Raw genomic sequence first — 22,207 nt, forward strand, 5'->3', positions numbered from 1 at the left:
TGTGCTTTCTTCTGCTGAAAAGAGTTGCCAGTTAATCCATGCCACTTTTAGAATGCTATATATAAAAAAGATTATTTTGCTTCCTTTTAAAAAAAACCTTTGGCAAATTGACATTGTGTATACCCAAGGAAAGTTTAGGGAAACAGCTTATATATTAATGAAATGTCACTAATTACAGCTTGAAGCACTCCTCTTAGGAAAGGAGACACCTTCTGGCTCCACCACAACTTGTTTGTACGCTTCTTGAAAAGGGCCCTCCTTATGTTGTGTGGTTTGAAATACCACCTGCCAATAGAAATCCAAATGTTGCTTTGTGTTTCTGTGATACAGGTTACTCAATGCTCCATGACAACCTTTATCTTCATGCAATATTTCCGGCATAATTGTTTGTTTAACCAGATTTAATTCAAATACTAAACACAGAAGAATGATATGCTAAAAATAGTTCTGTTTATCATCTCCAGACTATCACCAGATCAAAAGGGCGATAGGGATGTATTACTTTAGTATGTGGAATGTGGGTAAGGAAGTGTGCAAACTCTCTCTAATTAAACAACTTTATTTCAACAAGGCACAAACTCAGGGTACACAAGACAGATCTAGGTGCACTAAACGAAACAAACAAAAGAAAAGTTAACAAGTAGGTACTAACCAACCATAGCATTACTTGCATGATGCCCCCCTCCCTCAGCACACCTGCAAATATCTCTAGCATCCTTCTCTTGGTTGTCCTTCACAAAAAAAACTGCTTTTACATCTAATGATAAAATGTTTTTCTGAGATTGGTGTTAAAATTGGCAGTGTGTGTCTCTGCACCCACAAATGAAAGTCGAACTTGGTTGAAGCTTATCAAGATACAACAGGGAGGCAGAGAGACACCTGTTCAGCTCTGAAAAACTCTTAACAAGTGAAATTTTCATATATATTTTTTCATACCTCCATGGTAGTTTGGAATAGAAGGCTGAATCTGAATTTTGAGAAGAGTTCATTTGGAGCCTGAAATTGAGTGTCTGGCATCCAGGTTACTAGGCAAACGACACTTCTATCATGACCTGGTGGTAGCTGTGAGAAGGAATCCTGGATGTACTAGGGGTGAGGGTAGGATAAAGCTGGAGAGGTGAACTTCTGAATGAGGTCTGCCCTAGGAGGTGCTTTTCTCCCTCTCTCATAATGCTAGAATGTGGGGTCATCTGCTGAAGATGGAGGGTGAGAGATTCAAAACAGATAAAAGGAAGTATTTCTTCACACGACGCATAGTTAAATTGTGGAACTCCCTGCCCCAGGATGTGGAGATGGTTGCCGACTTGGAAGGCTTTAAGAGGTAGGTGGACATGTTCATGCAGGATAGGGAAATCCATGGCTACTAGTCAAAATTTATAGTAGTCATGATTCATACCTATTCTCTCGGGTATCAGAGGAGCATGCCTATTATATTAGGTGCTGTGGAACACAGGCAGGTTAATGCTGCAGTCGTCTTGTTTGTGGGCTTCTTAGAGGCACCTGGTTGGCCACTGTGTGAACAGACTGCTGGATTTGATGGGCCTTGGTCTGATCCAGCATGGCTTTTTTTATGTTCATTTTTCTTGCAAACTGAGAACAGATCCAGCTGAGTAAATTCCACACGCCCAATGATAGCATGAGTTGACTGCAGAGACCGTTTTACCACACTGTTAAAGATGCCTCAGCCTTTATTTTGCGTATTGGCTATTTAAGTTCTAGCCTTTTCAGATAGCTAGTGCTATCTGAAGTTCAACCATACATGACTATCACTTCATGACTGAGACACTGAACAATGTCTTGCACACATGAAAGAACCATCACAGATGAAACACAACAGACATAACTGATATGTTATATCAGAATGAGCAGAATTATAATCTTTCTTATTGTGTTTTCTTTTTTTTCTTTTTGTGTTACAGTATGTAAAACTGGATGATATTTTTAAAATAAAGTTAAAAAAAGTTGTATATTATATCCAGCACAATATTTTTTTTATTGGGGACAGTTCACAAAATCAGTAGCGAGTCATCAAGAGCCAGTTTGGAGGTTCACAACGTTTTCTGCATAGTAAAGGTAAAAGGTAAAGGTCCCCTGTGCAAGCACCAGGTCATTCCTGACCCATGGGGGGATGTTACATCCCGACGTTTACTAGGCAGACTTTGTTTGCGGGGTGGTTTGCCAGTGCCTTCCCCAATTTCTGCATAGTAGCATGTAATTATCCTCAGGGACAGATTCATAGAGAGAATGCAAATCTCTTCTGTGATACAAGAATTAACAATTTGCCCATAGTTGCTCAGCAAACCTGTGATCCAATCCTTTGAACTACAGGCACGACAGTTACTGGGAACAATTCTATAGTTCCATTGCTACAACAGTTGACATAGGCAGCAGAAGCAACAGAAAGGAAGCGGGGCAACTGACATTTCGATTGTACAGCATCCCAAGGGTCTTTCGGTATCATTAGAGTCTGGGACATCATGAAACCCCTGCACTGACCTCACCGTATATTTCTGGATGACTCTGCCTTATTTGTACAGGGTGGGGTAGAGCCACTGTTTGCTTCACTACAGCACACACGAATATGTGGATCCTGGAAAAGTTTTCCACTCACTGCACTGAATGATGAACAATTAAACTCTGTATGATGATATAACCGAGTTCTCTATAGCAGTGGGTTCTCAAACTTTTGTATTTTATATCCCACCAATCAAAAGCCCACTTTTCCTAGAAGGGCATTAATATTTTATACAAATTTTGCTATTATATTAATCATATTTATAATTTACATTAAGTTTTAAGGACATTAAAAATTGCAGAAGCACAATAAATAAATTCTGGCAGGTAGGGTCAGCAATAACGAACACATCAAAGATGCTTGCTGGTGGGCAGGGGGAACAGAGGATTGGGAGGACCACTGGGTGTCCAAGGTTACTGCTAGCATGCCAAAAGGTCACAGATGGATAATCTGTGGTGGCAGGTGGGGTCAGGTACAAGTCTGCTTGCAAGTGGACAAGGGAACTGAGGTAGAGATAATTTTTAGGAATTGTTATGAAAACCTTGTGACTCAAGTGGACTACTACTGCATCTCACCTGAGCTGTAGGTACCCGTGGTAGAGAACCACTGCTTTAAAGGTAGTAGTTTTTTTTTTTTTATGTAAGCACAGAAGAAAAACTTCTCTGGTTCAGACCAAAGGTCCGTCTAGTGCAGCATCCTGTTTCCACTCATGTGGATATCCCTGAGAAGCCCATAAGAAGTAAACAGCCTCCCCTGCTATAGCAACCCACAACTGGAATGCATTAATTCCTAAACAATGGAGGTTCCCTTTAACACTCATGGCTGGTCTATTTTTTGTGAATGTGCCTAAGCCCCTGTTAAAGCCATCTAACCTAGTGGCCACTACTACATCTAGTGATGGAAAATCTAGTCCATAAATTATTTATGCATATTGTGCATAAAAAAATGTTTAATCTCAGAGTCTGCGGTACCAAAATAAACAGACGTCTTGTGGTACCTGGTATCTGGTGAACCGGGTTGGTTTCCCCACTCCTACACATGAAGCCAGCTGGGTGATTTTGGCCTAGTCACAGCTCTCTTAGAGCTCTCTCAGCCCCACCTACCTCACAGGGTGTCTGTTGTGGGGAGGGGAAGGGAAGGTGATTGTAAGCTGGTTTGATTCTTCCTTAAGTGGCAGAGAAAGTCGGCATATAAAAACCAACTCTTCTTCTACCTTACTAACATTTTTTTTAAATTCTAGCACAAGCTTTTACGGACCATTTCATCAGATGCCAGTAGTGGGTCCTCACCAGGAAGACATTTATATATGAGGTTACAAAGAAATTTTTAAGCAAGATCAAAGGGCCATGAAATGCAAGAAGTACAAAGTGAGGTGTAATTACATTAAATTCAGATTCACAAGTGCAGCAGCTGGCAATAACACAATCCCTGTCATTTTGCTAAGCTAGTTAACACCTACAATGACGAAGGAATCCCAAGCTCTTCTTCAGCCCTCAGGGGAGTTTGTCAGACTTCTTGAAGAATTCTAATTCAGAAGTTTCATGTTGGAGAGTCTCTCTCCAAAAGCCTGAAAACATAAGACTTCTGTTTATTTTTCTTTTACTTGTTCTGAATCAACTAGCAATTCATTTGATTAGATGGTCACCAGGGTAGAAAACATTCTCTACACAATTCCTCTGTACAATATACCATTTTATTAACTTCTGTTGTGCAATCTTAGTCAACTTTTTTCCAAACTAAAAAAAATCTATTTTGTTCCTTTTCTAGCTCTATGCTATCATTTTTGTGATGGGTTGACCAGAACAGTACACTGTTTTTAATGTGGCTTGACTAAAGGTGTTAAGATGCTTGCAGTTTTATTCCTTAATCCTTGCTTTATCATCCCTAGCATAGAATGTGCCTTATTACTAGGGTTGCCAGGTCCCTCTTCGCTACTGGCGGGAGGTTTTTGGGGTGGAGCCTGAGGAGGGCAGGGTTTGGGGAGGGGAGGGACTTCAATCCCATTGAGTCCAATTGCCAAAGCAGCCATTTTCTCCAGGTGAACTGATCTCTATCGGCTGGAGATCAATTGTAATATCAGGAGATCTCCAGCTAGTACCTGGAGGTTGGCAAGCCTACCTGTTACCAAAGACGCCCGCTGAGTCAAAGAAGAACACTTTCATAGGCCTTTATCACATGGCAACTCTTTCTTATGGAATCCCAGTGTCTCCGCAGCTGCCAATGCAGCAGAGACAACAGGGTTTCCTGATAGCACCTTTCCCTGAAGTTTCCTTGCCCTATTCTCTATGGTGGCTATCCCCCACCCCCACTATAGGACTGGGTTTTTCCAAGGTAATAGACAGAGATTTACCAATTGCTGATTTAAAAAACCCCAAAAAGCCCCCTGGTGGCATTTGGAGGGAAATGACTATTGCAGGAACCGGAGCAAGAAGAATGGCTGACCTGTGGGAGCGACTAGGAAAATCCAGGCTTACCTACCCACATGCTAGCTAGCCCAGGTTTGCTGTGATCATTCCCAACACATTGCAGCAAATCAGGTTTAGGAAAGACTGCCGAAAAGCTGAGGGAAACCTATGTGGTACCAAAAAAAAGCACCACAATGCTGTAGGGAACCGCATTGAACCCATGGCAAATCACCTGTGTGGAAATGGCCCTGTCCAGTTACTGCCTTTAAGACCACTTATAAATCAAAAATACTGAATGTTGGTTCTTATTTAAAGTAAATCAGTCCTCAACAAATGTATATTTATAACCACTTTCCATTAAACGGCAAAGTCAATAAAGCTGCTTGAAATACTTCAACTATTGGTTATTTTGTGAATTTCCAACTCAGCAGCTTCCCAGCTGATCTCCAAAAGTATATTTGCATCTGTAAGATGCCCAGTGTGGTCGGATGGTGAAGAGCGTCAGACCAGGATCTGGGAGACCCCAAGTCTGAATCCCCATTCATTCCATGGAAGCTTGCTGAGCGACCCTCACACTCTCTCAGCCTATCCTATCGCACAGGGTTGTTGTGAGGATAAAATGGAACAGAGGATAACACTGTAAGCCACTTTGGGTCCCCACTGGGGTGAAAGGCAGGGTATAAGAAGAAGAAGAGTTGGTTTTTATATGCCGACTTTCTCTACCACTTAAGAAAGAATCGAACTGGCTTACAATCACCTTCCTTTCCCCTCCCCACAACAAACACCCTGTGAGATAGGTGGGGCTGTGACTAGCCCAAGGTCACCCAGCAGGCTTCATGTGTAGGAGTGCGGAAACCAACCCAGTTCACCAGATTAACCTCTGCTGCTCATGTGGAGGAGTGGGGAATCAAACAGGGTTCTCCAGATCAGAGTCCACCGCTCCAAACTACCGCTTTTAACCACTACACCACTCTGGTGTAGTTACATTTATTTAAATGAATTAAATAAATACAATGGGGTTTTAATAGGAGATTAGGGCTGTTATGAGTCTTCAGAAGTGATATATACATGCTATTCTTTTTCACTATCTTTTTCTTTGGGCAGGTATCATGGCAACTCCCTGAAATTGCATTAGAAACTCAAGGGAATCTGAAAGCAGTCTGAGATGGGTGGGAACAGGGCTCGTTCAAGGTATTTCGCCTCCCCAAGCCAGGGGCTTGGCTTGAACCCAACCGGTGGGGGCCGGAGTCCAGGAGGTGACACCAGTTACCTCCCCTGCAACTGATGGCTGGGGTCAAGCTGAGCTCTTGCAGATCATCAGTATCTTTCCCAATGTGCTGCTTAGAGACTTGGCCAGAGATCTGGCCCAGGATAGGTGTTTGCTGGCACTACTATTGAAGATAGGGTTGCCAGGTCCCTCTTCGCCACTGGTGGGAGGTTTTTGGGGCAGAGTCTGAGGAGGGCAGGGTTTGGGGAGGGGAGGGACTTCAATGCCATAGAGACCAATTGGAAAAGCGGCCATTTTTCTCCAGGTGAACTGATCTCTATTGGCTGGAGATCAGTTGTAATAGCAGGAGATCTCCTTCCACCACCTAGAGGTTGGCAACCTCAATTGAAGAGGAAATTCAGAAAATATGTCAAATGCATGGCTGAATTATGAGCTTAGCTTGGTATCATAATATTAAGTGAACATGAGTGAAACTTAAACATAATTGCTCCAGTCCAGGAAGCAAAATCCTCCTATGCACACATAGGAGATGCACACCTAGACATATTTAACTGAGGTCCACTGAAAACGATAACTGCATCTGTAGATGCAGATAGGGTTGTCTACTCCCAGCCAGTCACGGTGTAGCAGGCACAGCTAACACTGGATAAGTATCAGTATATTAAGAAAGTGGGTGCTCCTTTGGATAACAAAAAAGTACATAAAAGCTATTCACACTGAAACCCAGATCTACCAAAAGCAGTGATAAACTACTGTAAAATTATTCTTACTCACTTTATAAAGGCATTTGTTACATGTCTTGCATACTCTTTAAAGTTCAATTGCTACTTCATTAAGCCATTTTAGCAAAGTTTCCCGCATTTGAATTATTCTGACTTCCTCGTTTATTTCTTCCTTCTGACCTGAGAGTATATAACTTACATTAACTGCCCAGTGTAATTAAAGGACAAAAGTCCTTTAATTCAGTTCCTTGGTCTGGCTAGAACAAATCTTTAGAGCTAGCAGTTATGAATGAATTTTTCAGAGGGAATAAATATATACATTGTGGGTTTCTGGAATATTTCACTAACAGGTGTGGGGTTTGATCTCTTTTGTTATATTGTACTTATATGGGAATCATAACATCCTGTCTTATATATACATAAAGAATATATTTCACAACTTCCCCGAACAACCTGATCTATTTCTAAGCCATTTCTACCATTAAGAAAATATCCCGCCTAATTTTTATGTCGTGCTGCTTCTTGCCCCTGCTTCACGGCCACTTACTTAGATGGATGTGCTTGGATAAGTAATACAGTAATGGACAGATGAAAATGCTATGTGTGAAATGTAATGTGCATTTATGTATGAAGCAGTGCTCAACATGGGTTTAAGAACATCCCAATAATATGTTTTTTGGGTTATATTTTATGGCACCTGAATAGTGTCCTGTAAACAGTGGCCCTTGGCTAAAACAACGGGGTCACTCTTCTTTAGTACTGCCTTTACAAATAAGGAAGACAGAGAACAATGGGTGGATTATTATATGACATTGACTATAACTTTTCTGCAAGTGTGCATCCGATAAATGAGAATATGTACGGTATGCACATTTTTTGGGTGAAGACAGGTATAATATTTTAAGCATGATGGATGGAGCTGTCACTATCCTCCGAGCACACATATTTTTTTCTGTCCTGGATCAAAGACTGAAATGAAAAGACTCTGAAAATGTCCAGCACATCAGAGAAAAACAGATCATGTTCCTTGCCTGTCTATTAGTACACATCACATCATTAACACACGCACACATGCACAAACACCCTCATTCCCAGAACAGTTTTGAAACTAGTTTGTAACAGCTTTACATTTGATTCCTTTGTAGGGTGAGGGATGACTCTATATATACAGAAATTCACATATACTGCTTTTTTTTTTGTAAAAAGCAGCCATGCTGACTAATGCACTCACGCAAGCCTGAACACAACATAACTGGGCATGGAAGGTGACTCAGAGTGCAATTAGATAAGACATGAAAGATCCATAACCACATTGCCTGATGTATTTAAAAGGCAGTTGCACGGGCTTCAATTTGGACTGGGATACAGGATAGTAGGGGTTAACCCTCCCACACAACCCCTTTCCAAACATAAACTGCTTTTTCTAAGTTGCAATTAGCCCTGGTATGGACAAAACAATATTCACTACGGGGATCTATTTGCAGTTCAGATGGAAATTTCTACCAGGGTATTTGTATGCATCCAGGCATACAGGCTAGATCCAAACTTTGAGCCCCTAGTGCTGCTTTTTCCCCTAAGAAACATCTTGAGAGATTGGATTATGGATCTCCCTTTTCTCGTAACAAGCTGCACACTTACTGACCCAGCGATCAGTTTGGGACACTTCCCATTCCTCCTCATCAAATACCCACCAGCAGCCTGTAATTTTTGAGTTTTTAAAGAAGCAGTTTCAAGGTCAGAAAGCGCCCCAGAACCTCTTGTTATCAAAATAAAACACTGGCTGTTTCCTAATTATCTCTATATGAAATAACAAAGGCACCGGAGCCTGACCAATACCCACTGAAGCCAACAGGAGAAATACCCACGTCTGGCGCCAATGGCCTTTAGAGGAGGTCTTGTCACCTCAGACCTTATTCCCCTGAAGTTTGTGCAGAAACTCAAGGGATGGAATGTTGTTAAAACAAGTCAATTACAAACGGGCTTCTTCTTTTTTTAAAAAGGAATAAATATAGACAGTGAGCATTTGTGGAATGTTTCACTGTGGTTTGGACCATTTTGCGATTATACAAGAATAATCAGAGCAGGTGTTCCCACCTAGTTCAGAGGGACATCTTCATTGGCAGGACCAAGGGCTGTCACCGCCATTATAAAGTGAGGCTTAATTTTAACAAGGACGCCAAATCACTTCACTGCATGAATAATCCCGCTTGGAGGGGAGAGGTGATGATGGGGAGGGAAGGTGATAAAATAGTTGTGTCCCCCCATTACTGGTTACTATGTGTATGCGATTTACATACATTAATCACCAATCGATCATGGCTCTTATTCCAAGATTTACTTTTACTTCCAAGGGATGCCTTTGCTAAATGGCGTTGCGCGGTCCAAATGCAGAAAGGGGAATGGGCAGGTACCTTAATGACCAGCTTAGGACAATGTAGAGAGATCCAGAGCAGGGAGGCGCTCGGGATTCTTAGCTTGTGGGTTTCACTCCTGATCTGGGCCGTTCGGTGGATAATGAAATGCTGGGGCACGTAACCATGAAGGCGCAACGAAGGCACCGGTAAGGCGACTTTCCGGGCGCCGACCCGTAAACTGGCCGTACGATGAAGCATGCACCAGCGCGCACGATGCGCTGTAAAAACGCAGCGTCAGCTCCCTCCCTTTAAGGAGTGAACTCCGTGGCGAGAGATGCCGCTGTCGCGGCTGGCCCAATCCCCCGGGAGCGCCGCTCAGAAATAGACAGCTGTCTCTTTAAGGGTCGTTTCCTTCCATTGTGCTCGAATCGTGCTCAGGAAAGAGGACGTGGAGCCCAGGAGCGGCTCGGCGGAGACCCCCGCGGCCGGCTCCGCAATGAGAGCCGCTCCGAGCACAATGGGAGCGGCGGATGAGCCAGGCGGCCGCCTCTGCGGCGCAGGGACTCCTCTCCGGACCGTGCCCTGAACCCAGCCAGTCTCTGGGATGAGCCCCGCGGTGACAGCTGAGAGACGATAGGGAAGCAGCAGCAGCAGCAGTCTCTGCCCAGTTCTCGCCCAGCGAGCAGGAGGAGCGTTGCAAGGATGGGGGGGGGGGGTTAGATCCTAAGGGTTAGACCGCCTTACAGAGACGCAGCAGCAGCAGCATCGACACAGCTGCCCACCTTCTCTCTCTCTCTCTCCCCCCTCCTTTGGTTTTACAGAAGGAAATCCTGTGAATGTCATTGGGAGTGGAAGGGGGGGGGAGCGTAGAGGTGCCACTCCGCCGCCACTGGTGAAAAGGCATTCGGGAGCAGGCAGCCTTTGTGGGGGGCAGCCGGGGGGCAGATCTCCTCGCGGACAAAACCGTCCCTGCGCTACAAAGGACCCAAGACCTGCCAATGTCATCGGCCATCGAGAGAAAAAGCCTCGAGTCCTCCGAGTAAGTGGCCTTCCTCTTCATTTCCTAGCGATCTCCAACTTTACCTTTGGAGGGATGCCTGTTCTCCGCAGTCGGTGAGCTTGTGGGAGCCTGGATGGTTTGACAGTGTTTCTGGCACCAGCTTCTAAGGAGATTGGCTCTCAGAAAGTACCCGCTGCGGAGAAATACAATAGGGCTGCATCTTCCTTTCTCCCGGTTGATAGATGCAGGCATGGATCTCCAGAAAGCCCCTTTTCCGTCCCATTCCCTATACTGCAATCACCCTGTTTTTATGAACCAACCGGGCAGTGTGTCTGGCTCTTTTAGCATATTTTATTAAGCCAGAGGTGGACTCTCTGTTCAGAAAACTGCCTGACCGCTACTTGTGGGGGGGATGGCAGCCAAAATTCAGAGACACACACAAGTTCCCCATTTTGAGTTGGCGACAAATTATCAGAGTCATCAGATTTCCTATTAAGCTCCTGTTGAGGGTGGGAGCGGAGAGCGGGAGGACCATGGGGATAAATGCCTTTTTCCCCTGCTCTGAAGATTAGGTGATGCTGATGAAAGGGATTTCAGAGGGATGGGGTAGGTAGCCTCATGCTTTCCAAAAGCCGACATTGTTTTCAGTCTCTCTTTCTCTCATTCCCCTCCCTGCCCGGCTAAAACTGTCTGATTAGACTAAAAGGTCAAGGCTATTATCAGATGTGTGCTCAACTTTCACATTTTCATAATACAAACCACCGGTTTGAAACTTTTGACAAAATGTCAAGCAAAAAAGGGAGTCTACGCATAAGCCAGGGCTTCCCCCTCCCACTGACATATGAGCAAAAGAAGTAAAACCAGTCTTAAATAATTATAGAATCAGGAATTTTAGACTGGTGTATTTTGACTATTCTATTGTATTCCCAAACTAATGCAAATATATATAGTTTTGGAGATGAGTTTCGATTTACTGTATTAGTGGTATTGTCATGATACTTGAACTTTAAGGCTGCGATTCTATGCATGGGGTAAAAACAACAAGGAGTCTTACAACTTGCTTGTTTTGTTTGTTTTTGCTGCCTCACAGTAACACAACTTCCCAGCTGGAAATTACCAGGGAGTAATTCCCATCAAACTCAAGAGATTTAACTTCTGAATGAACACATAAACTCAAACTGCATGGATGCACTTATGGTGGCTGTATTTATTTTCTCTAGATCTTAGTGGCTTTGTGGTATTCCAGCTAGGCAGATTTATTGCAGCTTCCAATATTATCTTTTAAAAGATCCATGTAAGCTTAAGGTGTAAATTAATACATTCATTATGAAGAACAAAAATAATGTGATCCCATGCACAGCTATTCAGACTTAAGTGGCACTGAAATAGAAGAAATTTATATTGTGGCTAACTAGGCAGTTTTGCAATCATTTTTCTGAAAAGCCTTATGACCTAATCCTAACTCTGCTTTCTGAAAAGTCCAATTGATTTCAATTGAATTTACTTCCAAGCAGATGTAGTTAGGAACTTGGTAACTGCATTCAAATAAATCATGTTCACATACATCTTAATGTCTTTATGTAAAGAAACAAGCATTCCGCATTTGTTATTCTTGTTTTCATCCTTTTCTACTCACATCTTAATCTTCCTATTCAAACTTTAATGGCATATTGAATTTTTGTGCCAACATAAAAGTTTGGCATTTATCTAGCAACTTATGGTCCAGAAAACAACTGCATCCAAAATTCCAAAATACCAGGAAGGATTTTATGGGCATTTCCACTTTTTAGAACTATCACAAACTATACAACATAGCTACATAACTGAAAACCGTAGCAATATAAGATATTGGAAGGTGCATCTGAATATCAAAATGATAAATTTACTGCAAAAGAGCTCTGCTATTTTCCTGCTTCCTTAGTTGTTTCCATGGACCTATAAGATATCATGCAATTCATTTCTGAATACGGGCTTCATAGCCTGCATAATACTATGCTTATCATTCTGTTTGACTTTAGCATGGTTTTAGATAGGGCACCTCTGGTTGAAATAATGGCCAGAACAAATGGTTTATGTTTTCAGGATCTCAGTTTGGACTTGCTCATGAAAAAACAAATTGCTACTGACTTCACTTGCAGTAACCTAAATAAAGGGCTAATATCCTGATTTTCTTAAATCACCGATTAATGGCATGTTAGAGTTAGAAACAAGAAAGGAGGAGCGGGGAGGTGTCATGACTGAAACATTTCAATCATTTGTCCATATTGCTATATAGGTATGAAATTAAGTAGGAGATTTTTCTTCATCTTGACAAAACAGGATTTAGAGAGCTTTATTTTATTTTCTTAAATTTTTATCCCACCTTTTCCCTGCCAAAACAGGGCTCAGGGTGGTTTTGTCTCAGGTGTTGAAAGTCATGGTTGATTTTTGAAAAACATTATTCAACTAAATACGGTACACTTTTAAAAGTTTTGCTTCCCTCAAATATAATTTTTCTGTGGCATGGCTTTGAAAAGAAATACTGCAGCAATGCTCGTTTCTTTATCCAGTGGAAAGTTTTCAAACATCTAGGTCCTTTTCCAGCCTTGGCAGTTCTACTATTATCGTAAAATGGCAGTTGTTAGAGCCTCTTGATAACTGGACTGTAGTGAAGAGGGAGACAAGGGCAGTGGTAGGGGTAAGCTGTAGCATCTCCAGTTAAAGCATTTTAGCGTTGGGAAACTTCTTGAAACCCTAGCAAGCCACTGGTAGTCCGAGTAGTGCTAGATGGACCAATGGTCTTACTCAGTATTAGGTCAAGTTACATATGAGTTCCATGTTGAGGCACACCGACTGACGCTGTTGAGAGAACAGCCTCTTAGGGCGAAAACGCATGGTTGCTTTAGCCTCCTTTATTCCCTGTTTCAGCCAGGATTCATCCAGGATCGAACGCACATTCAGCGAAACGCATGCGTTCGATCCTGGCTGAATCCTGGCTGAAACAGGGAATAAAGGAGGCTAAAGCGACCATGCGTTTTTGCCCTTAGTCTAGAACTCAGGGACAGAGTCACAAATGAAGGCTGTGCTCTGGATGGAAGAGTCCTCTTCATATTTTGCAAAAGTTGAACAAGTGGTTGAGACTGCTGAACTAAAAGGGTGTGTGTGTGTGGGGGGGGGGGGTTCCATCCTCTCAGACTTTAAAAAAATTGGATCTTCTGTAAGGTGAGGGCAGGAGTTAGTGAGGTCAGGGCTTGCCTAGGCCTGGACTGTAGGTGCCTTCTTATTGGAAGCACATTGTGAAGGTACAGATAGTTCTACTCTGGACATTTCTACAAGCTTATATCAGTTTATATGTAAATTGATCTGTAGAGTGGATGCAATATCTATAGTGGCTAGAATGTTCTTTAGATTTTGTTCCCAAATTGTATCCCAGTTTACAGCTGTTCTCACATGGTTCAAATGTCGCCAGAAATGTTCAAACATACTAATTAGCATCACTTACGATAATTGCCCAGAGTAGTCAGGCCAGAGGATGGAGTGAACATTGTTAACAGTTTGATCAAGATCCATAATGTATGCCAGGAAATCATGTGATTAACTTTGAAAATGCAAGGTCTTTCCCTCCCCCTTCAGTGGCAATGTTTATGAGCTTAGGGTTAACATGTGCTAGAACATCTTACTGTGAGTTGCTGACTGCGCGGGATGTCAGTGTTTTGCAGGGAGTAATTTTCAACAGCAGTTGCCAAATGTTGTCCAGGGAACAAAGAAGCTTTTGGGGAGATGATACATTTATAAAGAAACAGCCTTCTCATCTCTATTATTTTACCAACTGCATTATTTTAGCTTTTCTCCTGCAAATAATAAGGTTTTGCCCAGGAAAATAATTGTGTGCTAGTTTTTCATAGGGCTAATTGTTACACTGAAAAACTTGGCTGGATCATCCCACATTTATGCAGTTTATATAACATTGGTCTCTGAAATAAAGCATAATACTATTAATTCTTTAGGTGTAGATTCATTCAGGAGAAAACACCACATAGGAAGTAAGTGCATTCACAAATGGACAAATACGAATGGAACAAACTCTTCTTTTCCTTGAATGTTATATTCCTAATTTGTAGGGTTGCCAGGTCCCCTCTGGCCACCAGCAGGGGATGGGTGGTAGGGAAACCAGATAGGGTCGCCACCTCCGAGTTGGGATTTACTTGGAGACTTTTGGGGTGGAGCCTGAGGAGAGCGGGGTTTGGGGAGGGGAGGGACTTCAATGCCATAGAGTCCAATTTCCAGACCGGCCATTTTCTCCAAGTGAACTGATCTCTATCGACTGGAGATCAGTTGTCATAGCAGGAGATCTCCAGCTACTACCTGGAGGTTGGCAACCCTAATACCAGATCCAGGTTGGAAAAACTCCTGGAGATTTGGGGAAGGGGACTGGGGAGGACCTCAATGCCATAGAGTGTACCCTCCAAAGCATCCATTTTCTCCATGGGAATTGAGCTCTGCAGTCTGGAGATGAGCTCTAATTCCGGGGGATCCCCAGGTCCCACTAGGAGGCTGGCATCCCTACTGCTATGAGAGCTGCTTTCCCACAGTATCATCCCATGCTGTTACTGTAACTTTTCCAAGGCCTGCTGAAAAGACATGGGCAAGAGCTAATCACACAGGTCCTTAACGCAAAATTGTTGCCTGCTCAAGGGCTGCAATGTTTTAAAAAGTATCCTCCGGTCAATCAAACTTGAGTTGAAGATTTGAAGAAAAATCTTTTTAAAAAGATTTATTTGCACAAGGAAATAAAGCGCTTTCCAGCCCAATTCTAAATATGTTTATCATTTGCTTTCACATTTGGATAATGCATTCTTGATGCACAATACCAATAATTTGCAACTGGATTTTCCTGTTTCACACAGGAAGCAGGGGTCTCACTTGATTGGATTACAACCCAAAACACTAATTAGCCATTTTATCACTTGTGACAATCCTATGGATTTTTACTTGGAAACAGGACTCTTATTCTCAAGTAAGTGTGCATATGGTTGCACCTGAAACATAACCTCTGGCAAAGTTGTCCTCACAGTACAATGAAGCAAACCTAGAGTTGCCATTGACTGTAAGCTCAGTAGAGAACGGCAGTCAATCACAGCTCCCATCTGTACAACATATATGTTTGCAAACACATTTGTTGCATTCACATTTCAACTATTCAGACATACACTTAAAACATACTGGGCATATGTCTAAAAATGGCTTTCAAAGAAAGATGAGTAACATTCAGCATCTCATAGAGGGAGCAATATACACATCCCACTTTTTATAATGGGCACAGTCCTGACTGCAGCAAAAGGAGCACCGGACAGAAAGGCCTGCTCAACCAACCTTGAGCTCATTAAGTCAAACCATTTGGTGGTAGAGACAATATAATATAACCCAAATTCAGCATTAAATTTATTACCGGTAGATAGTCTTGCACAAGTTACTCACTATCTCTGCCTCAGACTACCTAATCTGTAAAAATGGGTATAAAAATGAGTTTGTTCTCACTCACTCATACACACACACAACCCCCAACTGTCAAGGTAGGCAAGGCCATGAAACCCTTTAAAAGTAACTATAAAAATAATACAAATTATGACATCGTTTACAAGTGTTTATCTTATTGGAGAATGATGTAAAATGCTTATTTCGGGACAGAGAAAATGACTGTTTGTCAAAGCAGAAAAGGGGAACAGGCTTCATTTTTATTCATTCTGCCTACAAACCTATAGCACTAGCGAAAAGCACAACACCACACATTACATAGAAAACTGTTAAAGGGGAAATCTTATTTGAATAGCCGCAGCACCTGCAGGGGCTATGACTCACACAAAAATAAAATCCTATGTAAAGGAGGCAACTGGTTGTTACTTGGGTACAACTTCTGCATTTGCTAACTACAGTTATTAAGATGCCAATGAAGGTATTGTATTGTGTATTGTAACTACAGTTATCAGAATGTTTGAAAATATGTGACAGACTAATTTGGGGCAAAAAAACCCCAATAATTCATTGTCTCATTCTTGTTGACTTCTTATATAAGAACATAAGGAAAGCCATGCTGGATCAGACCATCAATTCCAGCAGTCTGTTCACACAGTGGCCAACTATTCTTATACCATTCCTTATACCATATCTTATACCATTCCATTAATTAAAAGAAAATATAATCACAGCACTAATAAAACTCTAAAATAAATAAAATGTAAATAAATAAATAATAAAATAACAAAACACTAAAAATAAATATATCCTAATTCTGCACCAGGAAAGGCTGACTCTTCTATAAATTATACAAATTACATAAATTTGCATATGGTTTGCTTCTATGTGTAAATTATTGCACTGTTACTAGTACTGGGGAAGAGTAAAGAGCCACTTCAGCTTGGCCCTTTTCCATGGGAGATCCTGCTCAAATGCCAGCTGATGTTTTCCAGAGCAATTCCCATATATTAAGAACATAAGAAAGGCCATGCTGGATCAGACCAAGGTCCATCATGTCCAACCGTCTGTTCACACAATGGCCAACCAGGTGCCTCGAGGAAGCCCACAAACAAGACGACTGCAGCAGCATTATCCTGCCTGTGTTCCATAGCACCTAATATAATAGGCATGCTCCTCTGATCCTGGAGAGAATAGGTATGTATCGTGACTAGTAGTCATGAATACCCATCTCCTCCATTAACATGTCCACTCCCCTCTTAAAGCCTTCCAAGTTAGCAGCCATCACCACATCCTGGGGCAAGGAGTTCCACAATTTAACTATGCGTCAAGCTTTGTCAGACTTAAAGGACTAGAAACTTGTTGGGTTTTTTTTTTTTTAATCCAAGCTGATTTTCTTACGGTGTTTGAACTTGGTTTTCAATCGATCCTTCTGCCACATCATAGAACATCCAGAGTCCTCTTGAGCAGGACCTTGTCATAACTAGTTCCCTCTTGTCTCTGTGGTTTTTGGTCTTTTAAGTACAATGGGAGAAAAATCAGGTTGGAAGTCCTGTTTGATTTAGGCTACCAGAATGCTTGCTTTTAGGGCTGTTTTTTCCGATGAGTGTTTTTCTAAAGACTATTTCTTTCTCCTAGGGAGCCCGTGGATGAGGTGCTCCAAATACCCCCTTCCCTGTTAACATGTGGAGGTTGCCAACAGAACATTGGGGACCGTTACTTCCTCAAAGCCATTGATCAGTACTGGCACGAAGACTGTCTCAGCTGCGACTTGTGTGGGTGCAGACTCGGAGAGGTGGGAAGACGGCTGTATTATAAACTGGGCAGAAAACTCTGTCGGAGAGACTATCTCAGGTATGTCAACTCTCTACCCTGTTCGCCTTTGTTTTCTTCTGCAGAACTATTTGGAATAAAATTACTTACAATATTATAGCCCAAGACTGAGAGAAACTGAACTCGGCCTGCCTAGAAACGATATTTATCATAAATATGATAATCAACACCAAAAGATCAAATAAGAGAACCTAGATATTAAACCTAGATATATCCCTGCATTGTGCAGGGGGTTGGACTAGATGACCCTGATGGTCCCTTCCAACTCTATGATTCTATGATATGCATGATAGTAGAAACTGAGTAGCCAAACCTGGATAAAGGACATGAAGATCAGCTTGGGCAAGCTGAATCTCACAGCCCAGTCTATGGTTGCCAAGCTCCCAGTATTAGCTAGATCTCCTGCTATTACAACTGATCTCCAGCTGAAAGAGATCAGTTCCCCGGGAGAAAATGGCCCTTTGGCAACTGGACTCTGTGGCATTGAAGTCCCTCCCCTCCCCAAACTCCGCCCTCCTCAGGCTCCACCCCAAAAACTAGTCGCAGAGGGACCTGGCAACCCTAGCCCAGTCTGATGCTGCAGGAAGCAGGGGTGGGGTGGTGGTAGAAAGCAGCTTCTCCACTCATGACCCTGAAACTAATTTGTTTCAAGTCTCATGCAAGTTCCTGCTTTGTAGGCAAAGCACTGGGGTTAGGATCACAATAAGGCAGAGGCACTGGAAAAGGAAGACTTGTGCCAGTATTTCAAGCAGGCTTGCTGGTGTAAAGTTTTAAAACCAGTGAGTTAAGCATATGATTCTCCTGAGTTTGGGTGGAAATTGGGGCTGCTGCAATGAAATTTTATCAGTTGTACATCTGATGTTCAAATTGATGCCATAAGAGGTTTCTGTACATATTTTCTACTTATGAATAGCGTTAAGAACATTTTGTTCCAGTTAGAGTGCTAACAAGGAATATGTGTATTCTTGGTAACATTGAGGGTTGCCGACTTTGGGTTTGGACATTCTTGGAGATTTTGGGGGTGGAGCCTGGGAAGCGTGGGGTTTGGGGAGAGGAGGGACATCAGTGGAGTATCATGCCAGAGAGTCCGCCCTCCAAAGCAGTCATTTTCTCCAGGGGAACTGATCTCTGTAATTTCGAGATGGGTTGTAATTCCAGGAGATTTCCAGGCTCCACCTGGAGGATGGCAATCCTAGTTACCTTTCAGGTATATTGGCTCTTTGCCGTATCTGCTGTTCTTCACCTGTGTGATACTGGATACCAATTGGTAGGTTCTATCCAGTTTATTTACAGCCTCAGTCAGCTGTGTTAACATATTCAAAATTCACTGGTCATTGGATATTAAGTTCTGTTTGACATTAATCACACATATATTTTTAAAATAAAGGGCTAACCCACTTAATTATTCCACTTCAGAGCCTTTTCCAGTAGGAGTTTTATTTGTGTAGGACTGGCTTCATGTAATGTAACATGCAGTTAATCTCCAAAGGAGGTGCAACAGCCTGAAAGGATTCAGTCCTATTTCCACCACCTGAATATTCTGCACTGTAATGGCAGAAAATATGGGCTGTTAAATTAATGCATTTTCTGTGCCTTGTAATTGGATACGCTCTGTCTTTTCACAGTATAATGTGTTAATTATCTGTGTCTGCTAATGAAGAATTTCATATAGGCTGTTAAATTGGCTTTTCCATTTCTCACATCTGTAATTCAGATGTAAAATCTATAGTGCTTAGAGAAAAAAAGAGAGGGGGGGAGTTTAAAACTGTAGATTATGGCAAAATGAATAGTGACACCTCCTGGTAGACAAGGAATTAACAGTGATGTTTTCAAGCCAAGCTGAATGCTTTTAGGCGGCAGCTGGGCATTGGATATTAAGTTCTGTTTGACATTAATCACACACATATTTTAAAAATGCACAATATTTTAAAAATGCACTTATTTTGCTACTCTTATTACAATGTATGATAAAACATATGCACTGGAATATTACACTAGTTGATAAGTTCTGTGGGTAGCAGTCTATATTAATTAATAATATAGCTTACCTTATAAAGGCAGAACTACATGCTATCTAGATATATCTTGTACATTGCCCTTTGAAAACATAATAATAGTGATCTCCTACAGGATGTCCTAATATGATTAAGATACACTAAAGTAAAGAGCAATCCTGGAAAGCCTTTGGATATAGGTAAGATTTCTAGTAATTCACAGAAGCCATTGTTCTTCCTTCAATTTGACAGGAATGATTTGTTTGAGTAGGAAGAAACACATTACCAAAACACACACAAGTGAGATCCTGTAATAACAAAACCAATTAATCAACTAGCAGGCAACGTCTATTAGTATGCACAGGAGGAAACACGAAAACAAGAGAACTATCACAGCAGCACCAATTTCCCTCTTCACAAAATTCTGAACATCCAGGTCCATATGATGATGACAAATGTATTTAAAGCATTACAACTTTACAGATAGGGTTGCTAGGTCCCTCCTCACTACCAGCGGGAGGTTTTTGGGGTGGAGCCTGAGGAGAGTGGGGTTTGCGGTGGGGAGGGACTTCAATGCCATAGAGTCCAATGGCCAAAGCAACCATTTTCTCCAGATGATCTGATCTCTATCGGCTGGAGGTCAGTTGTAATAGCAGATCTCCAGCTATTACCTGGAGGATGACAACCTATTTACAGATCAAAGTCAAATACTTAAGAACTTTGTGCTTTACTTCTGTAAACAAATGTGTCTGACTCTTTAATATTCTTGGATTTTTTCCCCCAAAGGCTTTTTGGCCAAGATGGCCTCTGTGCCTCCTGTGACAAGCGAATCCGGGCCTATGAGATGACCATGCGAGTGAAGGACAAAGTGTATCACCTGGAATGCTTCAAATGTGCTGCTTGCCAGAAACACTTTTGTGTTGGTGACAGATACCTTCTCATCAACTCAGACATAGTGTGTGAACAGGACATCTATGAGTGGACTAAGATCAATGGGATGATATAGCCCATTTGTGCCCCAAAGTCTTCAAAATTCACCTCATGGGCGACACAAATACCTAGCAATGGGGAGATTATCACTCACAACATCAATGCGCTTGTCTAAAGTAGAGGAGATATTGCCGAATTCACAGGCGCTGCATCATGTACAAATGGTGACTCGGGTGGAAGCAGCAGATAGATGGATTTCTGTTAGCAAATTGTATGTCTTGGGGATAAACTGACATTCTTAAAGGTGATGATGAAAGCTGAGGAACCAATATAAAAAAAATAACCATGGTTTCTCTTGACTGGAGATTTCGGTAGTGACATGTAAAAAAAGATATTCTGGTTCTGAAGCTTGCAGAGTAGGTTTGTGAAACTGATTTTTATTTACTACATTTCTATTTACTCTACATAGACCGTAATCCCAAAGTTAGTACAAGACAAAACAACGGGCGGGGAGGGGGGATTCCAGTTATTCAAAATAATCTGATTCTCCAAAGCCTTATGTTTTGGATGTGGAAAGAAGGCCTTCTCTTTTGCAGGAAAATTACCTTTTCCCATGTGAGAATGAAAATTGTAACTTGCAACTGCAACTCTTGCGCAATTTACATACACCTAGTTACATTCATCTAAGCCCTCTAGAAATCAAAGAAACTTGCAGGCATTTAATGTGGTGCAGGACTGCAGCCTTAAATGTGAACTAATTATTTCAAGAAATTTGGATGAATGGCTACCTTTTGGTGCCATTGTTTGAAGGTGAGAAATGTCATCACTCATTTCTATACAAATATGAATTTAAAGAGTTATTCAACTATTTTATTAACTTAGACAATGACAGTGTATGTGGTATGATCCTGCAGATTTAATAAAAATTACGGATTTGAGAGTTCTTGTTCTTTTCATTAAATCATACTGAGTTCTTTCCCCATGTACTTTTAAGTACAATCATTATACAGGCACTACCTATTTGTTGTGCACAGTTCAGATTTCTTCCCCCAATGTCATGCTTTTGTTCTGGGGAATTTGCATTTCTGTAATACTGACTATGTAAGTTAGAAAAGGGCCAAACAATATTATAGCTACCTATTTCTCTCATTCTGTCCATGTGGACCAAAGGTTATGTTGTTATTTTTAAATGGGGATTTGAAAAATGTTCATACAAAAGGAGAAAATGTAGCTAGCATGTGTCTGGATATGCCTTAAAGAAGCTTTGGATGCAATCTTGCCACCAGATGCAGTATATGCAAGCAGAAATTATCAGTTCCCATCTAGTCTCACATATGATTAACAAGGTACAGAACTGCAACCTTTATTTGCACATGTCCTGCCACCCACTCATCTAACTTACTGATAAAACACCAGCATAACATCCAAAAATCAGATGGGCATTGAGGAGGAATATACGATAAAGAGAGCAAGCAAGGTTTGAGCAACAAATTAAAATGGTGCCACAATCCACAACAGATCACAGAAATGTTTAATTGTTTGGCTTAAACCTCAAATGGTTTAAACTCAAGTACTGCAAACAAGGTCAGGAAGTGAACTCATTCAAATATCATTTCCTTATCAGCCTGTGTATTATTCCTGAGTGCAATAGGTAATCTATGATCACTACAAATGTCATACTGCATAGAAAGAACAAAATTCTTTTACACAACTTGCCATAAACACTTTCTCTGGTTTAGTTATCCATCACCTAGCAATTCTAATCTCAATTCTGA

General features: G+C 41.6%; 1 protein-coding gene across 1 annotated transcript; it reads left to right on the plus strand.

Annotated features, from left to right (window-relative positions):
• Positions 1–10,203: 10,203 nt before the first annotated feature.
• Positions 10,204–20,568, plus strand: LMO2 (LIM domain only 2). The gene is made up of 3 exons (XM_056851493.1): positions 10,204–10,263; positions 17,314–17,529; positions 20,289–20,568. The coding sequence occupies exons 1-3, from the start codon at positions 10,223–10,225 to the stop codon at positions 20,506–20,508; spliced, it is 477 nt and encodes a 158-aa protein (XP_056707471.1). The 5' UTR covers positions 10,204–10,222; the 3' UTR covers positions 20,509–20,568.
• The last annotated feature ends 1,639 nt before the right edge of the window (positions 20,569–22,207 follow it).

This window comes from Euleptes europaea, chromosome 6 (assembly GCF_029931775.1).
Source record: "Euleptes europaea isolate rEulEur1 chromosome 6, rEulEur1.hap1, whole genome shotgun sequence".
Classification (NCBI taxonomy): domain Eukaryota; kingdom Metazoa; phylum Chordata; class Lepidosauria; order Squamata; family Sphaerodactylidae; genus Euleptes; species Euleptes europaea.